The 22,859-nt window shown below is 43.9% G+C and overlaps 1 protein-coding gene across 1 annotated transcript; it reads left to right on the top strand.

Annotated features, from left to right (window-relative positions):
* Window positions 1-3,071: 3,071 nt before the first annotated feature.
* On the top strand, window positions 3,072-21,640 carry SNUPN (snurportin 1). The gene is made up of 9 exons (XM_063091184.1): window positions 3,072-3,126; window positions 5,640-5,802; window positions 8,357-8,498; window positions 13,404-13,508; window positions 13,743-13,839; window positions 15,587-15,684; window positions 17,521-17,598; window positions 19,382-19,462; window positions 21,037-21,640. The coding sequence occupies exons 2-9, from the start codon at window positions 5,645-5,647 to the stop codon at window positions 21,358-21,360; spliced, it is 1,083 nt and encodes a 360-aa protein (XP_062947254.1). The 5' UTR covers window positions 3,072-3,126; window positions 5,640-5,644; the 3' UTR covers window positions 21,361-21,640.
* Window positions 21,641-22,859: the final 1,219 nt, after the last annotated feature.

The following is a 22,859-nucleotide window of genomic DNA, read 5'->3' on the forward strand; positions in this document are numbered from 1 at the left end:
TGGCAAGGGCCTACTCTTTTGGAAGGACTGCACACTTTCCTCCTCTCTTCTAAGCAGGGATTCCCCTGCCCATGGACACTTATCAGAAGATTTTAGGGGGATGATGGGGGGCAAGGGCTTTTGCCACACTCCCCTGACATCTGCACACAGCCTGGCAATGACCAAGCCATCCCTGGAAGCCCCCTGGCCTCCCCTGTGGGAATGAGGGGGGTGCCACAGGCCTCAATCCCGCACCTCCTCCTTCCTCCTCCTTCCATCACATTTCCTTCCCCTTTCCCCTCTCCCCCTCCCTCCCAATTGCTCTGCAACAACATCATAGAATATAAACAATAATATTAATAAAATTACATATTCTTTAAAAAAAAAAGATTTTAGGGGGTATACAGATTTCACATTAAATAACATTGAATAATAGAAAGTAGTTCTTTCCTCTTTGAATTTTTCTGATTACATCAAAGATAAATTCTGTTAGTATGACTCATCGCTTCTCTAACACTTGCTAATCTTTGATTTTTTTCAAAGTCCCCAGTCCCACAGCTTTCTGTGGAGTATACCAATATTTATAAAGCAAATATATTGCACAGGGCCTAGTTTCTTGTAATTTCAGGTTTAGCTTAACTTCTTAAAAGTACATATAAAATGTTGACCTTGAAAAAGACAGGAAGGCCGGCCCATGGCTCACTCGGTAGAGTGCGGTGCTGATAACACCAAGGCCATGGGTTCAGATCCTATATAGGGATGGCCGGTTCGCTCACTGGCTGAGCGTGGTTCGACAGCACCAAGCCAAGGGTTGAGATCCCCTTACCGGTCATCTTTTCTAAAAAAAAAAAAAAAAGAAAAAGACAGGAAATTTTCTCCAGGCTATAGTCTCTGTTGTAAGATAAAGAATTGTAGCACAGCAAGGTTGCTGGCTCAAAGGACAGACAGGTTACTGATTGATATGTAAAGATACTGGGAAATTGTGGTAAGGAGAGAAAATGTTTGCTAAGATCAAGCATTTGTTGGTAGATCGACTTAACTTCTTGCAAATTGCATTATGGAATGTCACCTTGCTTGTTTTACTGAATGTTACCAGCTTCTATTGTTAAACTTGTTAAACTATACTTAGCAAAAACCCCACCTATGTTCTCTTCCTGTAACTTCCTGGTCTGGAGAATAAATGTGGGAAGAGAACCCCAGTTCAGGGTTAATTCCCAAATTGAAGGAATGCCTCTCTCTAGAGGGTTCCAGGAGATTAACCCCTTTTGGCGCTTCTTACTGCTCAGAAGAGATGGGCTTTGAGTAATCTTTTGCAGCTCCGTCACCCAGGGGAAAAGGGGTGACAAATCTGTGGGAGGCAAAGCAACAGCTTTCTGCAGACATCAGTATCTAGCTAGATTATAACATATTATCTTCACTATATTTATTTTATAGATACTTTCTACAAAAATGGGAAGTTTTTTCATTGAAGCCTTGTGGAAAAAAAGTTTCAGTATGGTCCTCTTAGATTAAAAAAGAAAAGTGGGATGCTAAGGTCAAGAATACAGGTCCCTGTATCTGCCAGTGTAAGATCTGTGCACCATGCACAAACCCCACACATCAGGATGGCTCACCTCACAAAGACCATGAGACAGAGACCAATGCAATCAAGCAAGAGGAGTTTATTTCCAGCATGCTGGGGTCACTCAGCATTCAAGACAAAAGCAACCCCGAGCCTTTAACAAAAGAGCTTTTTATACAGTTTTTTATTTTTATTTTTTTTTAAAAGATGACCGGTAAGGGGATCTCAACCCTTGGCTTGATGTTGTCAGCACCATGCTCAGCCAGTGAGCTAACCGGCCATCCCTATATAGGATCCAAACCCGTGGCCTTGGTGTTATCAACACCACACTCTCCCAAGTGAGCCACGGGCCGGCCCTGGATATTTTGTTTTTGTAGTGTACTATATTAATAGCCAACTTACTTGTCTGTAAGGCAAACATTCAAACATATGGCTCAAAGGCTATGTGACTTTGACCAAGTTACTTAACCTCTATGAGCCTACTTCCTCCTGTTATTTGAAGATTAAATGAGATAATGTGTGTGAAGCAGAATATCTGGCTCAAGGGCCAGCATGGCTTACTTGGGAGAGCTGGTGCTGACAACACCAAGTCAAGGGTTAAGATCCCCTTACTGGTCATCTTTAAAAAGAAAAGAAAAAAAAAAGAATATCTGGCTCAATGTAAGCATTCAATAAATAGCTATTCATGTTTTGTTTTTTCTCTTTCTTAACTCACCCCTTAATTCTGAGTCTGAAAAATAACGTTTTTATTTTGCATCTCTTCAGTCCTACCCGGCCGATACTGCACCCTAGTTTGATTAGGCTTTCCAAATCTCATCTGATTCCCCGCACCCACTGCACCAATTCAATCATTCTTTTCACCCAGGTTCTATAGAGTGCCGTGTCTCGTGTCTCTTGCTGGACGCTGACTACTTAAGCGGAATCAAGCCAGATCCCTGACACTGCCTAGCTCACAGCCGAGTTGGAGAGAAAAACTCCCAAACCCAGCAAACGGGCAGTAATTGAGGTATGTTTCCGGTGTTGTAAGAACGAATGGGGAGGAAACGTCTGTCTGAAACTTGGGGTGTGAGGGGTCGGGCGGAGCCATCCAGGCAACTGGCACTGCACTACAAGAGCACGGGCACAGGACAAGAAACGGACTGTTGGTGCAGCCCTAAGGACTGAGCTGGTCTGGGGGAGGCGGCAGGACCTAAGCCTGGAGGGCCTTGAATGCCCGGCCCCGGGATCAGGCTTCCTCCTGTTGTCGAACGAAGTTCCGAGAAGCTTGTGCTTAGGAGAGGGGTCTCGGCCTTGCCAAGCCATCTTGCAGGAGGGGTCCCGGACAGTGCACGCAAAACTGGAGGACTCTGGCCGACGGGAAAAGCCCCAGCCGTTGAGGGCGGAAGTAACGGCCAACAGGCTACCGAACTGGCGTTCGCGACAACTCGAAGGCCCGGAAACTCCGCGCGCGAGGCCTGTGGGCTCGGCTGCGCTACAGCGGCCAAGGGGGCGGGCCTTGCTCTCCCAGGGCAAGTGATTGGTCGGCCTTCGGCGGCGGCGGCGGCGGCGGCGGCGGCGGTGGTGCGTGCAACTGTCACCTCGGTCGGGTGAGTGCTGGGTTCGAGCCCTGACCCCGCCGGCTCCCGAGCTGCCACTCGGCGCCGGGCTGTGACTCCCTCTGGCCGGCCCCGCACTCCGGCCTCCGGGGGTGTCATCTGTAGTGGCAGAACCAGGCCGGGGACTCCCCTCGGGCGCGTTTCCGCTCTTCTGTTCCAAGCTGTCCGGCCAGGACCCTCAGGGACTTTTTTGTGGGGGAGGGACGAATCATGCAAGGCCTGGATAACCCCATCCGTAGAGAATGGCAGTGCGGGGCGGTGGTGGGAAGGACGGCCCAGTGGAGCAGGTAGAATCCACAGGGCTGACGCCCGGCAGGTGGGGGCAGGAAGACGCGGAGCACGCCTCCATCCAAGCTGGGGGATGCAGGAGTAGAAAGAGGCAGCGGAGGGGGAGGGGAGGGGAGAGGGCGGGGGGGGGGTCTGGAGCGCCGGGGAGGGCCCTGGGCGGGTCGCACTTGCCGAGTTAGAGGGGTGGGTACAGGGGGAGGAGAAGACCACATGAGCTAAGGTCAGAACACTCGGAGACAGCATCCTCTAAGGAACAGATTGAAAGAGTAGGAGCCAGCCAAGAGCAGCCATGAAGAACAAGGAGCTGCCCCAGTACCTAAAGCATCAGATTTAAGGATTTTGTGGTTCTTGGTAGAGTGGGAGCACACCCCGAGATTAAAGCATGATAAGGCCTAATAAAGGTGCTTTAGATTTGGTCATTACTTTGGTGAACCGAAGACATAATGAATTATTTTAAAATGTTATTATGGAAGTTTTCAAACTTACAGAAAAGTAGAGAAAAATATCATACTATTATGGATGGTTTGTTTGTTTAGCATACCTATATGTATATGTACTCATTACAGAGCCTCAACCATCATCCACTATGGCCACCCTGGTTGTATTACACATATTTTAAGACACACCTTAGGTTCATATTAATAATATGTTAATCTTATCTACTACGAAAAAGTTCCTTTCATGTTTAAAGGGTGTAGAGGTTCAGTCGTGGAAGATGAAAAGATGTACTTAACACTACAGAACTCACATTTAAAAATAGTTAAGCTTAGTTGGTTAGAGCAATCCTTATAACCCCAAGGTCTTGGGTTCAGATCCCTGTACTGGCCAGCTGCAAAAAATTAAAAAATTAAAAAATAAATAATAAAAAAAAGTTAAGATGGTGAATTTCATGTTATGTGTATTTAACAATAATTTTTGAAAAGTTCCTTTCAGGTTAAAAAAATCATCTAATGCTTCAAATTAAGAAAAAAACCTGACTTCAGGTGCACAATGGAAAGTAACTAATTGGCCAAGTAGAGGCCTATGGAGTTGTATTTTTTATTTAATATAATTAATTAATTAATTTTTTTTGGTGGCTGGCCAGTACACGGATCCAAACCCTTGACTTGATGTTATAACACTGCACTGTAACCAAGTGAGCTAACTGGCCAGCTCTAGTTGTATTTTTAACAATGGAGGGTCTGGGATGAACCTGTCGATTTTGGTACTCAGAGCACAGGGACCTGACCTGGGACCCAAAAGAGTTTAAGCACTGGAGGTACCCTCTGGTTTACACTAGAACTAAAGGATTGGGCCAGCACATCTGTGTGAGTCAGATTTCTCATAAATGTTCCTCTTGAGTCTGAGGCACACCTTTAACCGTTGGGTGAGTCCTTGTGCCTTACCTTATACCTTCATTCACAGGACTGTGAATGAAGTGTGGATTCACCCTCTCTCCACTCCCATTCCTTAGTGCCCTCCTGGATAGTCTGTCTCCAATATGACATCTATTCCCTGTCTCCCTAACGTACCATACTACATGTAAGTCCTTCACATTCCTGGAGCAGCTGCTGTTACCTGTTAGAAAGCCTTTCACATCCTAGCTCTTTTACAAGTGAGTCCCACATAGGTAGCCCTGAAACCTTCCTTCTGCCCACCCAAAAGTACATGATAAAACAAAACTATAAAATGAGAAAGTAATTGCCATGTTTGGGTTTTTTGCCTCCTCCTGTCTTCCAGGGGCTCCAGAACCAGTATTCTCCTGGAGCTAAATTTTCTTAATATGAGTTAAATTTCTTATTTGAGAATTAAACAAACAATTGGATAAAATTTGCAACAGAGAGTTATATTAGTTTTTGAGTGATGGCTATTTAGAATCACTCTGGAAGAAATTAGATGCTTGATCACATCACTAGATGTCAGTGGTGGTAAGGAATTAATGACAGGGCTCATGGTGATATTTAACAAAAAGAAAAAGATTCAGTTATGGGGTGAATTAGTGATTGATGTTTAAGTTTTATCATTAAACTCAAAGTTATCAAAATGATTACTGAAATATCTGTAGGAAATAACATTATTGCTAATATGTAACTCATTTACCCTTTAACTTTTTTTCCCATGGAAACAATTATGATTTTGGATTAAGTGAGGTTTTTTAGGAATGTAGCCATCATAACTGCTTATACAAGGAGATGATATGAAATGAATGAACCATTTTCTTATGTTTTCCTTTGTAGGGAAGATGGAAGAGCTGAGTCAAGCCCTGGCTAATAGCTTTTCTGTGTCTCAAGATCTGAACAGCACAGCTGCCCCACACCCCCGCCTGTCCCAGTACAAGTCCAAGTACTGTTCCTTGGAGCAGAGTGAGCGGCGACGCCGGTTACTGGAACTGCAGAAATCGTAAGGATGTTTTAACTCCTTGGCTTCTTTCTTCAGGCGGGGAGCCGTGAACCATTCAGGAGGTTCTAGGCTTGTCTCTACAGAACCTCCTTCAAAGTAGACCCATTGTACATTAATCTTCCTGCTCACAAGATTGTGCGGGGTAAATTCCGGCATAGGTAGTCATCCCTTATACCCAGACCTTAGGAAAGGTGAGGAAGTAGGGAGACATTAAAGTTTGAAAGCAAAAGCACAATTATTGGTTAAATTTTTCTTTTTCTCCTGGCAGCAGTACTGAGCTTTGTAATGTAGGGACTTGTGAAGCCACGCCCAGACTTCCACTCCCCACATTCCTTGGGTTGCTTATATGTGGCTTCTCCACACTCTGAATTCTTGTATTGGTGTGGTCTTCCCGTCTGCCTTCAGCCCAAATGTTTCTGTGGAGCCCTTGGGAGTTCAAGACAAATAATTCCACAGGGAATCTGAGGAAATGTCTTCTGTATACTTAATTCTAAATGCCAAGATGAACAAACAGGGAAAGAGAACAGGATAGGAGTGTTTGAGGCTGAGCTGCTCTGAACGTAGGTCCTGTCCTTTAATTCTCAAGTGCAGCATGGGCCTCTTCTGGGTCATAAATTAAGGAACAGGGATTAGGAAAAACTATTAACAGCTGCACAGTTTCCATGCAGTCTTCATTTTGCCCACTGCTGCATCACTGGATATATTTAACAGAGATGGTTCTCTACAGCCTCTGGGTTGCTTGCAGATCACATTCCCAGATTACTCCTCTCCCCCCTCCCCTTTTTAAGATTATAATTAATTATTTTGGAATAGGAAATATATTCATATGGTTAAAAGTTCAAAATAGAGAGGAGTATATGGTGAAAAATATTCCTCCGAATTCTGTCCCTTAGCCATGCAGTTCCACTTCTGTGTTAGTTTCTTGCATATCTTTCCAAAGATATTCTGTGCAGATATGAGCAAGTGTGTGGTGTGTGTGGTTGTATGTATGCATAACCTTTTGCGGGGGGAGCTGGCCGGTGTGGGGATCTGAACCCTTGATATTGGTGTTATAACACTGTGCCCTAACCAACGAGCTAACTTACTAGACCCCCCCTCTTTTTTTAACACAAGTAGTAGTGTACTATACACTGTTCTGCACATTTAATAGTGGTTTTTTGGAGAGGTTCTATATCAGTTCATAAAGTGCCACAACATTCCTGTTTTATGGTGCCAGATATTCCATTGAATAGATAGTTCATAATGTAATCTAACTAGTCACCTACTGATGAACATCTGGGTAGTTTCCTTCTCTACAGGTGACAAATAACAACTGGGAAATAACCATAGACACTCATCCTTTTGCATACGAACCAGTACACCAGCTCTCCTTTATTTTTAAATAAAAGATCATTGTGCATTCATATGTTCTCTGTGGTGTGCACCTTTATGTGAATGTGCACTTGTTGCATGTGTTTAGGAAGAAACCAGCTGTTTTGGTGTCACTGCCTCAGTGGTTGAATTCTTGCCTTAGGAGGAAATCAAGCATAGGAGGTTATATGGTATTTCCAAATCACTTTGGAACAATTAGGTTCGAAAACACTCTTTTTCTTCCTTCTCAATTTCCCAAATTTTCTGGAATACATAGTTTAAAAAAAGGGGGGGGGGTGCTGGCTGGTTAGGTCAGTTGGTTAGAATGTGGTGGTCTAACACCAAGGTGAAGGGTTTGGAACCCCAACCAGCCACCAAAAAAAGAAAAAAAGATAAAGGGAAACATATAAGTAAAAAATTAAATTGTAAACTAAGTGGTCTTTTTTGAAAGTTAGACAGGATTTGGAGAGAGGCCTGGCTTCTCCTCAGAAAGCTGTGGGAAGTGGAAAGCCCCAGAGCTGTCCTTGTTTTAGACTTCTCACTGCATCTCAGTGTTTCTTCTCTTTCATCCCTGGGGTCTTCAGACGAGGCATCTGCTAGGGAGGGAAGTGTCAACTCTTACCTGGGGTAGGGGTGGGATCTGGAGTGGGGTAAGGTGGGATGGGGTCTAGGGTGGGGTGGGGTCAGCCTTTCCAGCTAGTGAACCTTGGAAATTCCTTTAAATATTTTACTTTACCCATTCTTAGGAAACTCTGAGGATGGCTGAGTGTGTTCAGAGAGAGAGGGGTTCCCTATTTAGGATCTGTGTGGAAATGGTCACCAGTTTATTTACTTATTTATTTTTCTTTGTTTTTTTTTTTTTTTTTTTTTTTTTTAAAGATGACTGGTAAGGAGATCTTAACCCTTGACTTGGTATTGTCAGCACCATGCTCTCCCAAGTGAGCTAACCGGCCATCCCTATATAGGGATCCGAACCTGTGGCCTTGGTGTTATCAGCACCACACTCTCCCAAGTGAGCCACAGACCGGCCCCGTAATGGTCACTAGTTTAGCCTTGCAAAGGAAATTCTGTCAATTTATTATTCTCACCAGATTCTCCAACTTGCTTCCAAATTTGGAGCCTTTGAATTAAATGTAATCTGTCGCATTGTAGTGTGTCTTCCTAAAAGTCATGAAGACCTTTTCTTATGCCTTTTTTTCTCCAGCAAGCGGCTGGATTATGTGAACCATGCCAGAAGACTGGCTGAAGATGACTGGACAGGGATGGAGAGTGAGGAAGAAGATAAGAAAGATGATGAAATGGACATTGACATTGGCAAGAAGTTACCAAAACGCTATGCTAATCAAGTGAGTGGTCCAGAGATGATTAGACCCAACCAGTCTCACTCTCTTTACTGTGTGGTCAAAGCCTACTGAAATAAGTGCTGCCATGAAGAGAGGAGGTGGCGGCAGTGCTGTGGGAATCACTGACTGGGAATCACTGATGGAGTCTACCCATGCTGTTAACAGAGGTTGCCAACCCACTGCAGAAAACTCCTGAGCTACTGATATAATAACAGACTCCACGTCCTTGTCATTGTTTTAGTAGTCACTGCCCTGCTGTTCCGGATTGGGCCTGCCCAGCCCAGCACTGCCCCCCTACTTCCTTGGTTGATAGTCTTTCCCAGGTATATGCTATAAAGCCAGTCTTGGATCTTCACGATCAGGTGGTGGCAGGTGGGGAAGTACAGCTGCCCTTGAATAAAGTGAGACTGCCCATCCACCCCAGGCCAGCCTGTTGGCCAAGGTGAGGTTGAGGCTATAACAAACTTGACTAAATGCACTGTTAGATCCAGAGAGGAAGCTAACATGGCTTGTGGTACTATAGAGAAGGTGGGCATGGAGACTGTTGTTGTTCTCCATGCAGTCCAGGTATTCCAGAAAGCAGGGTATGGGTCCAAGTCGGGGGCAGGGGTCTCTGGAACCCCAGTTTCTTGTCACCTCAGAATCCTCTGCCTCTAGAATATGGTTCTTAGGTGCACCCCCACCACCACCAGTCCCCTTTCTCTGCCTCAAATACAGCACAGATAATATTTTCTGTGACAAAGGACAATTCAGTCCTATTCAGCAAGCATTGTTGAAGGACCTGCTCTGTGTTAAACTAGGCTATGCTGTGGGGAAGATAGACATGGACCAGAAATAGCCCCTGCACTTTTTTTTTTTTTTTTTTTTGTCTTTTTCGTGACTGGTACTCAGCCAGTGAGTGCACCGGCCATTCCTATATAGGATCCGAACCCGCGGCGGGAGCGTCGCAGCGCTCCCAGCGCCGCACTCTACCAAGTGCGCCATGGGCTCGGCCCTAGCCCCTGCACTTTTGGAATAAGTGAAGTATATGATTTTTGCTATAAGAAACAGATTCCTTCCAACCAGGAAGAAGCAGGGGTGTGAAATCATAGAAGGGTTAATGAAGGAGGAGGCAGCCTAGAAGGGTGATATTGATAGACAGAGGTGCAGAGCATTCCAGAAAGCAAGAACAGGCTGAGCAAGAACTCAGAAGTGGGAAAGGAGTATATGGTACATTCAGGAGCATTTTGCAGGCTAGTAAAGACGGAGCAGCATAGAGTTGGGGGCAGTACAGCAGAAGAGATGTAAAGGGCCTCAAAAATATGTGCAGGGCTTTAGACTATGTTCAGATTGTGGGGAACCACTGAGAATTTTTAAGCCAGGGACAGAATTGGGGCTTCCTGTGATGACTTCCTCAGCAGTGTGCAGAAGGGGCTGAAGGAGAAAGAGGCTGCTGGGGAGATTTGGGTTGCCAAAACTATTTGATGACAGGTGCCTGAAAGTGGGAAGGAAAAGAGGTCATGACTGTGAGAAATGTTGCTAGATAGAATGAAAGAACTTGGCAGTGGATTAGATAGGAGAGGCAGTATGAAAAGTGATTAAATATTTAAACTCCGAGGTCACATAGACCTGCCCTCAAAGTCAGGCTGTGTATTGACCTTGAGCAAGTTACTTAACCACTAAGTCCCTGGTTTCTTACCTGTAAAATGGGTGATAGTAATAGTACTTATCTCATAGGATTGTTAGAAGGACTAAATGAGCTAGTGTACCTTAAATACCTAGCCCAGAGCCCATAATAAGTGCCCCCCAAGTATTAGCTGCTACTACTGTTTTTTTAAACAATTATACTGAGATATAATTCACATACCACACAATTCACCTATTTATAGTACACAGTTCACATGGTCTTTTTTAGTATATTCACAGATCTGTGCAACTGTCACCACTACTCAATTTTAGAACTTTTTTTTTGTTTTTTGTTTTTTTTTTTTTCGTGACCGGCACTCAGCCAGTGAGTGTACCAGTCATTCTTATATAGGATCCGAACCCGCGGCGGGAGCGTGCCGCGCTCCCAGCGCAGCACACGCTCCCGCCGCAGCACTCTACCAAGTGCGCCACGGGCTCGGCTAGAACATTTTCACCACCCCCAAAACCCCATACTCATTAGCGGTCACTCCCCATTCCGTCTTCCCCTCAGCCCCTGGTAACCACTAATCTAATGTCTGCGCCTGTGCATTTTCCTACTCTGGACATATCGTGTAAATGGAATCATGCAGTATGTGTCCTGTTGTGACTGGCTTCTTTTACTTAAAGGTTTTTGTTTGTTTTTGTTGTTGTTTTCCTTTCCTTTTTTCACTTAACATAAAATTGTTGGTTTTTAATTTTTTTGTGGGCAGGGTGGCTGGCTGGTGTGGGGATTTGAACCCTTGACCTTGGTGTTATAACACTGTGCTCTAACCAGCTAAGCTAAATGGCTAGCCTAACATAAGTTTTTAAGGTTCATCCATATTGTAGCATGTATCACTCTTTTTTATTCTCAGATAATATTCCATTGTATGGATATACTACATTTTATTCATTCTCAGTTGATGGCCATTTCAGTTGCTTCTACTCTGGGCTATGATGAATAATGATGCTGTGAATGTGTATGTGCAAGTTTTTGTGTGAACATACATTTTCATTTCTCTTGTGTATGGACTTAGAAGTAGAATTGCTGGGTCACATGATAAGTAAGTTTAACCTTTTGAGGAACTGCTAGACTCTTTTCCAAAGTGCCTATACCCTTTTACATTCCCATCAGCAATGTATGAATGTTCCAATTTCTCCACATATTTGTCAACATTTGTTATTATCTGTCCTTTTAAGTATTGCCATAGGGCTGGCCAGTTAGCTCAGTTAATTAGAGTGCGGTGTTCTCTACACCATGGTCAAAGGTTCGGATTCTCTTATTGACCAGCCACCAAAGAAAGAAAGAAAAAAAAAAGTATAGGCTTGCTAGTGGGTGTGAGGTGGTATATTGTGGTTTTGATTTGCATTTCCCTAGTAACTAATGATATTGAGCATATTTTTATGTGCTTATCAGCCATTTGTATATCTTCTTTGGAGAAATGCCTATTTAAATCCTTTGCCAATTTTTAAATTATTTGTCTTTTTGTTATTGAATTGTAGAGGTTTTTAAAAATGTATTCTAGATACAAGTCCCTTATCATATGTGTGATTTGCAAATATTTTCTTCCATTCTTTGGGTTGTCTTTTCACTTTCTTGGTTGTATTGGCAGCACACAAGAGTTTTTAATTTTTTTGGTCGGGGGTGGCTGGCTGGTATGGGGATCTGAACCTGTGACCTTGTTGTTACCAGCACCATACTGTCAGTAAGCTAACCAGCCAGCCCAAGAGTTTTTAATTCTGATGTAGTAGAATTTATCTATTTTTAATTTTGTTCCTTATGCTTTTGGTGTTATATTACTATCATTCTGTAAGGAAGGGTTGGTTATGACTTGAATTTAAGATGCAGTAACAGAGAGAGTGGCAATGCTATTAACAGGATCACGAGATACAGAAAGAGAAGGGTGGCTATTTCGGGGTGGGAAGTACTTGGGCAACAGGAGGTAGTGAATCTTGTTCAGGATGTACTGAGTTTAAGGTACAGAGAGGACAAGCAGTAAAAGAGGTACCAAGTGGACAGCTGGCGAATAGGTCTAGAGGAAAGGGGAGAGAAGTCTGGAGATGAAGAATTAGGGGTCATACTCTTGGAAGTGACCGGTAAAGCTGTAGATGAGATCCACTCCTAAGGAGACAGCATCTAAGAGAGAAGGGGGAACTATATCAGCCCCCCGAAGATTACATGTTTTAGGGGAGAGTCAGGAGAAATGATTAGAGGAAAAAACAGAATAGCACTGTGTCACGGGGCCAAGGGAACATGCGTCTAGAAGGAAGATATGTCTGGAAGCATCACACAGAGCAGGGAGTGGAGAGGGGAAGCTAGGGAGGAGGTGAGGGAAGAGACTGATTTGGCAGCGAGGAGGTCACTGATAGCCTTTAGCAGGGCTGCTGGGTAACAATTCTGGACTGAGGGTGTCAATGGGTGGGAAGCAGCATCAAAAAATATTAAATAGTTTTAAAAAATAGGAGAATGTGGAATACTTCACAGAAATGCCAAATAACAAAGGTTTTTTTGGTTGTTTTTTAAGATTGCAGGATGAGTGTCTAAGGGGAAACAGAGGTGAAAGATTCAGTGGGAGGGATTAATTGATGGAACGAAGCCTTTATATGGATGGGTGAGACTATGACTGGAAGAGTTCATTTTCCCAAATTAATTTCACAACAGCTTGGGTTTTTTTTGTTGTTCATTTGTTTGTTTTAAGGCAGATTTCCTAACATCCTTTAGTACAATATTTGGGACGTCAGTTTGGGAAATGATGGTCTGAGCTAAGAGCATCTCAAGGTCAGCGACCTTACTTATCTCTGAGGTATAGCTCCTAGAATGTAATAGCTATGATAATAGTAGGAGGTGGACAAGGTAAGGAAAGGAAGAGGGTCCCACCACCCTGATATAGGAAGTGAGGTAGTGAGGTTGGTGTGGATACAGATGATGACAGGCATGAGAAAAGCTGAAGTTCAGTGAGCGGCCTTCATCCTGTCGCTTGTGCAGGAGATGGGCCTGACTGCTGAGACCATGTGGGTGGAGGGCCTGTTGTCAGCTTTGTCTGCCCTCATTCTTTCACTCACATTTTTATTATATATGTAGGACATGAATGCTTTGTCTTCGTAAACATTCAAGTAGCATACCCCTGCTGATCTCTAACACCGTTTTTATTTTTGGCAGCTGGCCAATGCAGGGATCCAGACCCATGACCTTGATGTTACAAGGCTGCATTCTAAACAGCTGAGCTAACCGGCCACTGTTAACACTGTTTTTTGTGTTCCCAGTTGATGCTGTCTGAGTGGTTAATTGACGTTCCTTCAGATTTGGGGCAGGAATGGATTGTGGTCGTGTGTCCTATTGGAAAAAGAGCTCTTATCGTGGCCTCCAGGGTGAGTAGCTGCCTCCTGCCCCCATGCCAGTAGGCCTGGTCTGTAATGGAGAGATTCTTCGTGCTCTATTTTCCTTATCTGCCACACACGTTGTGCCTGGAATGGGGCTTGAAACACTTTCCTTCAGGAAAGATTTGTTGAGCTCCCTCTTTGGGCTGCTGACTCCCTGCAGAATGAGAAGCAGGAGGGTGGGGGGGCCTGGATGCCTCACAAGAATGGTGACTCTCCACACAGGGTTCTACCAGTGCCTACACCAAGAGTGGCTACTGTGTCAACAGGTTTCCTTCCCTTCTGCCAGGAGGCAATAGGCGAAACTCAACAACGGCAAAAGGTACCTACATGAAATGTCTATTTATTAAGTTTTATTATCAGTAAAAGACAGAGTTAGTTGTTTTAAAGACCCACTTTGAGGCCATCCAAGTGCCATGGTGTGTACAACTAATTGATCACAACCACTTACAGATTTCTTTGTTCCTTCTCCACTCCCACTGCTTCACTTGACTAGCCTTTAAAAAAAAAAAAAAAAAAAAGGCTGACCAGTTAGCTCAGGTGATTAGAGCGTGGTGTTGATAACACCATGGTCCAGGGTTCGATCCCTATTACCAGCCAGCTGCCCCCCACAAAAGAAAGGAAAACACTTCTGCCAAAAAAGAAAGAAAGAAAGAAAAATGAAGACCCCCTTTGAAAGCATACCTTTGAAGCTATGTATAGACACCATCCTGGCCCCTGGACTCATCCCATCCTCCCCTTCAAGGTCAGGCCTTCTCACTTGTAGCATAGATGCAGCCCTGTGAGGCCTGCTGGGCTGTAAATCCCTGAATTAAGGTCAACATACTTTTGGACTTTCATTATGAGATAATAGATGAAGTTTTGGGGGAAATGTCCCTGAGAGAATGCCAAGTATAATGGTACAGTTAGCTGTTGCTGGGGCTTCTCTGACAAATTTCCTTTTCTCCTTTATCTTTGTCCTAACCTTAGCTTCTCCCTCCCACCTGGGCTTAGCTAAGCAGACTATGGTATGGAGGTTAAATAACTTGCCCACAGTCATTCAGCAAGGAATTGGCAGAGCTGGGCCCAAACTCTGCTCTCTTCTCTGCTGACTCAGGCTCCCTTAGTGCTTCCTCATGCCCTCTGTACTGAGCCCAAACTTCCCTATCAGCTTTTATTATCTGGCACATGCAGGCTTTGCCCTACCCGTCCTTGTGTCTTTCCTTACTCCCCATACCCACCCTCTGTTGAGCTGGCTTGCCTCCTTGCTCTCCACATGTACCCACTTCATTCTGCCTCTAGGCCTTTGCTCATGCCACTTCAGTAATCAGATCTGAAATGCCCTCCCTCCTCCTCTCTGCCCTGTTATTTAAATCTTCCTGATCCCGGAAGACTGTTTATATAGCATGTCTTCCATGAAGCATTTCCTGCTGCTCCAATCTCTCTTTCTAGAACTTCTGTTGCTTTTATTGTGTGCTATATAATTCAGCTCTTGATTCTTTCCTCTATGATCATCTTATCTCCTTAACTGGATTGTAACTTCCTTAAAGGAAGGGACTACTTATAGTTAGTATTCCCCACATGACACAGTGCCTATGGTAGGAACTCAAAAACTAGTTGTAGGACTGGCCAGTTAGCTCAGTTGGTTAGAGCACAGTGTTATAACACCAAGGTCAAGGGTTCAGATCCCTGTACTACCAGCCAGCCACCAAAAAAAAAAAAAAAAAAAAAGAATCAAAACGTAGTTATAAACTAAAATGAAAGACTACTTGTTTTTAAACTTAAGCTTCTCTCAAGTCAGTAAATGTCCCAATTTATCTAAAAGTTCAGAATTCCCACTAGACATAAGGGTTACCTTGATCTCTCTTGTGCTGTCCTACCTGGCGTCACCCTTAAACTATATGAGGTAGCCAGAGAGAGCCAAGAAGAACTCTCTCCATAATGAGTCCTTAGTCCTTAGTGCTGGTGATTGTGGCAAGTGTCAAGGATTGTTGGGCTTGAGCCTCTAAGATGGAGCTCCCTAGATTGTGGTGGGGGGAACCCTGGTTGGAAGGGGAAACCTGTACTGACTTCCTGTTTTGTGTCCCCAGACTACACCATTCTAGATTGCATTTACAGTGAGGTGAACCAGACCTACTACGTTCTAGATGTGATGTGCTGGCGGGGACACCCTTTTTATGACTGCCAGGTGAGGATTGATACTCCCTCATGTCTTTTCCTGTCTTCTCTCCTCCTAGGAAAGTGGCTCAGCATGTGGGTTTGGTTTGTGACCAATTTCTTGGTGTGTACAGGATGTGGTATATCAAGAACATTATCTAATGCTCCCTGCATCTTTGAGTGTGTTTAAATTAGCTTAATTTTAAAAAAGAAATAGGAACTAAGGAAAGTACAGCCATTCTTGCGAGGAGGAAAGAGAGAGAAACAGCAGAGGTGTAGGCTGGGACTTTGTAGCAGCTGCAGCCACCCCCTCACCTCCAGAGTATGAGAGGATTGCTGGCAGGGAAGATTGTGGGGCAAGGGGGATACCATCTTGTACAGGTAGCACCAGGAAGAGAAGGTGGAATGTAAAGCACCATCAGATAGACTCCTACAACCTCCGCTCCTTCACCAACCACATCCTGACCCTGAAAATGGGCCTCCCTGGTATGACACGAAGCCTCAAATCTCAAAGGCTGGCTCTAGAAGGAGACTTTTCAGGTAAGGAGAGGCCCCGATATTTTCCCTTCTAGTTCACCTTCCCCAGTGTTTTGCTCACATAGTTGATTCTAATGGGTGGAAAACAGCAGTCATCAGAGTGAGGCAGGCTCAGCCCCACAGGTCACCATTTCTGTTAGCAACAGTCCCCCCATCATTGTCCCAGAATATGTTGGTGGTTTTATGTACTTCCTTTTGCTCTCTGTCAGTTTATTATACTGATTCTCAATGTGTGGTCACCAGACCAGGTGTATCAGAAAATTGTTGGACATGCACATTCTCAGACCTGCTAAGTCAGAAGCTGTGGGGATGGGGATTAAGTTTAAACAAGTTTCCAGGTGACCTTCCTGCAGGCTCAAGTGTGAGTATCAGGAGTTGTCACCATAAGTTGGTTCTTTCCTTAGCCATTACCACATTACCAGGTGTTGGTGCTTCAGAATTCTAAAGTACACCTCATTCAAAAAATAACAGTCAAGATTTCCATTGCTAAGCTCTTGGTGGACATTATCTCATTGAATCCCTTGCAACAACCCTATAAAGTAAATACTATTATTCTCATCATATAGATATGGAAGCTGAAAGCCATAGATGTTAAGTATGTTGCCCAAGTGCAGAGCCAAGTCTACAACTCAGAACATAAATTCAATCCAGAACATATTTTCCTTTAATTCTGTTGAAGGGTGTTTTATAACATGCATTCACAACAAACAAATTTGGTAACTAAAACCGCCCATATTTTAATAATATAATGAAAAGACTATATGCGTGTTTTTTTAAGTTTCCAAAAACAAAATAATTTAAAGGAATGAAAAGTCCCTAAATAACTACAGAATGGTACATATCAATAATTCAGAGAATAAAGTAGTTTAGGAAATTTATGAAAAGTAACTGTATAGTAATTTCTAATACTCAGGATTAAAATAAAACAAAGGGGCTAACATAATGTACTTTGGAATTGGACAGTCCTGGGTCCTACAGTATTTTCTTTGTGTACCAGGCAAGTGACTTAACCTCTCTGAACCTCAAGGTCCTCACCTGTAAAATGGAGATAATGATAATACAACTCCCAGAGGGTGGTTAACAACTAATAAGATTATGTGTTTAAAGCGCTTCGCATGGAGCCTGACACAAAGAAGGTCTTGAATGATAAATGTAGGCTCTGCTATTAATAGTTCTACTGGATTTTTTAAAAAAACTTCAAAGATTTTATAAGTAATGACAAAAGGGCTTAGGTCTTTGTAAGTCAGGCTATTTAGAATGGGTGTTTTTGTTGATGTTAGAGTTCGAGATGAGAAGTATTTCATCTTTCTACTTCTCTTCTCTGTGGCAGACCGATTTCCGATTCTACTGGATGCATTCAAAGTTACCAGAAGAAGAAGGACTGGGAGAGAAAACCAAGCTCAATCCCGTAAGGCCTGGGATTAGAATGACAGAGTGTGGGCTTAACAGTCATCCAGATCTGAATTTCATTTTTGGCTTTAATAATTACTAGGTTAAGTTAATAACCTCATTTGGCCTTAGTTTTTTTTATCTGTAAAACAGGGTTAATAACATCTAATTTACGAGGTTGTTATAAGGACCAAATGATAAAAATACACAACTTCTTCTGGAATAATACTTATGGTAGGTGCTCAACAAAGAATGGTTGATATAAAATGCTACTACTTTTATTAATAATGCTATTTAGAATTCTAGTCCAGTGGTTCTCAAACTTTATTTTTTTTTATTTTTATTTTTTTTTTGTCTTTTTCGTGACCGGCACTCAGCCAGTGAGTGCACCGGCCATTCCTATATAGGATCCGAACCCGCGGCGGGAGCGTCGCCGCGCTCCCAGCGCTGCACTCTCCCGAGTGCGCCATGGGCTCGGCCCGGTTCTCAAACTTTAGCATGCATCAGCGTCACCTGGAGGCTTGGTAAAGCATAGACTCTTAGGCCGCACCCCCAAGGTTTGTGAGTCGGGGAGTGAGGGGCACTGAAAATCTGCGTTTTTAACAAGTTCTTTAGTATTGCTGCTGCTGGTCCAGGGACCACAGTTGGAGAACCACCGCTCTTGTATCAGAGCTGGGAGTGCCCTCATCTAATCAGTCCCTTCATTTTATAAATGAGAATATAGGTTTAAAAGAGGAGACTGCCTTCCCCAAGGTGCCACAGTCCAGGATGATAGCCCAAGTATCTTGGCTATCTTCTCAATGATTTAAATATGTGATAGTTATTTTCACAGCATTCTATTAGCTAAGCTCTGCAGATTGGCATTTGCTTGGATCACTTGAAAAAAAAATTTTTTTTTTTTTTTTAAGATGACCGGTAAGGGGTTCTTAACCCTTGACTTGGTGTTGTCAGCACCACGCTCACCCAGTGAGCTAACCGGCCATCCCTATATAGGGATCCGAACCCGTGGCCTTGGTGTTATCAGTACCACACTCTCCGGAGTGAGCCACGGGTTGGCCCCACTTGCAAAAATTTTTAAAGGCAATTGGACAACCAGTTATAGGAGAATAAATACAATCAGTACTTTCAGTGATGTTATCAAGTAGGTCCTAGAAGAACATGTATTGAGGAAGAGGAGAACATGTGAGCTGCTCTCTCTGAGATGGTGGTCTAAGTGCTCTACATGTATTATCTCACTTAATCCACACAACAACCCTATGAAGTAGATACTTTTATTATCCCATTTTCCAGATGAGAAATGGAAGCATATGGAGATTAAATGATTAGCAGAGCTGGGATTCAAACCCAGGCAATCTGACTTTAGAGTTTGTAGTTCTGATCACTTTATTATATTGCTTCAGTCTGAAAATCTTCTTTTTGGGGGGAAAGGGCTTCACTAGCCCTTCAATAGGGATAGCTGTCATAGAGCCAGGAGAATATACAGTGGTTTTCAGTCCTGACCACATGGCACAGTCAACTGGAGAGCTTAAAAAAAATGCCTGGGCTCCCTCCACCCCAGACCAGTTGAATCAGAATCTCAGGGTGGGGTCTGGGCATCAGTAATTTTTAAAAGCTCTCCAGAAGATTCTGGTATATAAGGGAAGGTTAAGAACCACTGACCTAGTAGTTCAGAGGGTAGGTTGGGGGAAGGTGGTAGGGAAGGGTTAGACTAAAATCTTTTCTTCTTTGACAGAGCTTTCCAATTGCTAGAACCAATATCATTTGTAACATTTACTAATTCTTTGTTCTAATTTGTATTTCAGTTTAAATTTGTGGGACTAAAGAATTTCCCTTGTACTCCTGAGAGTCTGTGTAAGGTGCTGTCTATGGATTTCCCTTTTGAGGTAACGAAACCATTATCTTTACTGTAGGATACAGGGAGACTTAGTTATACCAGGTGTTAAGATATCCTCTGATTTTACTGTGTCAAAGCATCAGAAAAGGGCTGAGAGCTGATTCTGAGGAAGGGATGTGCTTGCTGCCTTTCAGAGCCTTAGCTCCACCCCTGCTAAATAAGTCAGAATGCCAGAGCTGGAAGAGCCCTTCAAGGACAGCTCAGCCAACTGTCTCATTTTACAGATGGAGAAACTTCAAGGATTTCCATTCCTGGGTCCTTCTCATGTGCCTCTTCCTGCTACAAGCATGAGAACCAGGACCCTTGTTTGACAGCCATGGCTGGTTATAAAAAAGGGGCCTCTGTGACTGACCCTAACAAATGTTTGAAGTCCTAATCCTTTCTTGCTCAGGACTTGCCCAGTTTTAGCACCAGAAGTCTCACGTTCTCAGTCCTGGGCAGTCTTTTGTCATCCTCAGAACCTGCAGTTACCTTCTCCAGGCTCAACAAGCAAATTTTCCTCTGCCCATCATATCCTTTAAAATTCTGCCTAGTCACTCACAGGTACTATTTGTTTGAAGTGGGTATAATTCTGTAAAAATCTCAGCTTCCCGAATGAGGAAATGGCAAAGGCTGAGTTGCCTTCATTTCTGGGAGTCAATTAAGAAGGTGGTAAGAACACCATCTTTATTTATAACTCTTATGCCCCAGTGACAATAAATGCTTTTTAGAGATGAGTCACTGAATCACGGAAAAGAAAATGTGGGACTGTAGGAGGTCTTCCCGTTGAGAAAAACTGAGTTTCCCAGAACATGGCTCGCAAACAATTTAGGGAGAGGTTTAGACAGCCAATAAGAGCTGGGAAAGCAGGGCTTCTGGATAGCTGGTTTCCTCTGTGCTCAGCAGTCTGGTGCTTCAGAGGAGCCTGTTCAATTCCCTGCTTTTTGTTGCATGCATGGAGCCCATCCACCGCTACAGGGACCTCTGAGTAGTAGAAATTGCATGGAACTTAAGGACAGAAGAACTGGGGTCATGTTAAATTTCTTCTTCATATTCACTGTGTGTTTTTAGGAAGGCCCCCAGAACTCCCTGACCTGAGCAGCCTCATCTCTCAAACACCCTCATGGTGGGTAAGATGGTAAAAAAGTGGGTAGGAAAGTACCCAGTAAACAGGAAAGTGCTATTTTTACTTGTATTTTCTTTTTTTTAAAAAAAGATGGCCGGTAAGGGGATCTTAACCCTTGACTTGGTGTTGTCAGCATCACGCTCTCCCAAGTGAACTAACCGGCCATCCCTGTATAGGGATCCGAACCCATGGCTTTGTTGTTAGCACCACACTCTCCCAGGTGAGCTATGGGCTGGCACTTTACTTGTATTTTCTAAAATTTAGTGTTCTAGGCCATTTCTTCATTTAGAGAAACTATACATGTGAGAGGCAAGGACTCTTTTTCCCTCTGGCAGTGATCCAGAAAGAGGATGGACCTCAAGAGCTTGGAATAGAGAGCCTATTCCAAGAGTGTATAGGCTCTCTTGGAATCATGTGGCCCCAGAAATCATTTTGATCCCGAATTTCCCCTCTTGTAGGTAGATGGACTTCTCTTCTACCACAAACAGACCCACTATAGTCCTGGAAGCACTCCTTTGGTGGGCTGGCTGCGCCCCTACATGGTGTCAGATGTTCTTGGTGTAGCTGTGCCCGCTGGACCGCTGACCACCAAGCCAGAATATGCTGGGCACCAGCTCCAGCAGATTATTGAGCACAAGAGGAGCCAGAAGGAGGGTGTGAAGGAGAAACTCACACACAAGGCCTCTGCGAATGGGCACTATGAATTGGAGCACCTGTCTACCCCCAAGCTGAGGAGTCCTCCCCATAGCCCAGACCACCCTGGGAGCCTCATGGAGAACTAAAGAGTGTAGCCTCCTTGATGAGTCACCGGAAAGAAGGAAGGAAGCCAGGCTCCAGAAAGAAAACTGGGAAGGAGGACAGTGACAACAACAGGTGACTTCATTTTAGAGTGGACTTCCCAAAGCCACTCCAGCTAGAAACAGCTTATCTCTTATCTGTAATGCTGGCTCAAACACTTGGAAGAGGTTCCCAGATTGGGTGGTATTCAGATTGATTTGAGCAGCTCCTACTGTGATAAGTGTATCCCATATCCACAATGTAAATATATGTAATTCTTAAGAAGTTCTTTGTGATTCTTAAGCTTTAGACAGCCATGTAACACCGCCCCCCCCTCCAAAACCATGACTATTCAAGTCTTGGCCCATTTCACATTTCACTCTTTTTAGCACTCAAACTGTCTGCTGAGTTTCCAGTTGCTGCTGCTGGTAACGTCATTTTCTGAAAGGTCTTACCAGGAACTGCAGTTCTTGGTATTTGAATATGTTCCCTCTTCTGAGAAGACAAGTGTGATTTTCTTTGGTTTAGACATTGCCAGAGATAAAATGCAAATGGAGTCCATTCACTCCTTCAACAAATGTTTAAGTGCCTACCAGGAGATAAGCCTTGTGCTAGGCCCCTGTTATGTAGAGCCTGTTCTGTAGATGGACAGGAACCTGCCCTTGAAGAGCTCACAATCCAGTGAGAAAAGAAACCCACCAGTATATAGAGCTGGTAAAATGATTGCTTTAGTTGTCGAAGGGTGCATAGAGCATGGGTGCTGGGATGCAAGGAAGAGCAGACAGAAGTTTCACAGAGGAGGTTAGAGCTGGGCTGAGGCTCCAAGGAGAGACACAAGTGTGTTCTGCAGACAGGGAGAGGAGGAGTTCCTCACAGAGGTAGGAGGATATGCAGCTCCATCCCTCCAGAGCAGGGCAGGTCTTGCTTTGGGAACTGAAGTAGGTTCAAGCATTGCTTGAATATAAAGTAGGATTGGACCCGAAGGTCAAGGGTTCAGATCCCTGTACCAGGCAGCTGCCAAAAAAATAAATAAGATGATGATGATAATAATAGTAATGATGATGAAAGTAGGATTGGAGAGCTTGAGAGAAGAAGGTAGAGAAATATAGGACGTTTTAGATTTTATGTCATGGATGAAAGGGAGGCAAAGAAGAACTTTGAGCAGTCGAGGTCCCTTCAGATTTGTGAAGTAGAGCTATTTGGCAGCTATGGGTTGGAAGATGGTGTCTAAAACTAACCCATTAGTTTCTGCTCTGTGTTCAGGAAATGTGTCCCATTTCCTGTGGCCTCAATCTGCTCCCCATACTGCTTTCCACCTTTCTAGGACTTCTTTTATTAGAGAAAAGGACTTCATCACTGCCCCCCTCCCCTCCCCCAGCAGTACTAGTGTCCTGAGGACAAAATGTCAGAGAGATCCAGGTCAGATCTTGCCTGACATGCAGTTGTCTCTTTGTGTTGATTAGCTCTGGGAACAGATCCGGACAGAAGTAGTGGTTAGGTGGAG

Source organism: Cynocephalus volans, chromosome 3 (genome assembly GCF_027409185.1).
Source record: "Cynocephalus volans isolate mCynVol1 chromosome 3, mCynVol1.pri, whole genome shotgun sequence".
In the NCBI taxonomy this organism is placed as follows: domain Eukaryota; kingdom Metazoa; phylum Chordata; class Mammalia; order Dermoptera; family Cynocephalidae; genus Cynocephalus; species Cynocephalus volans.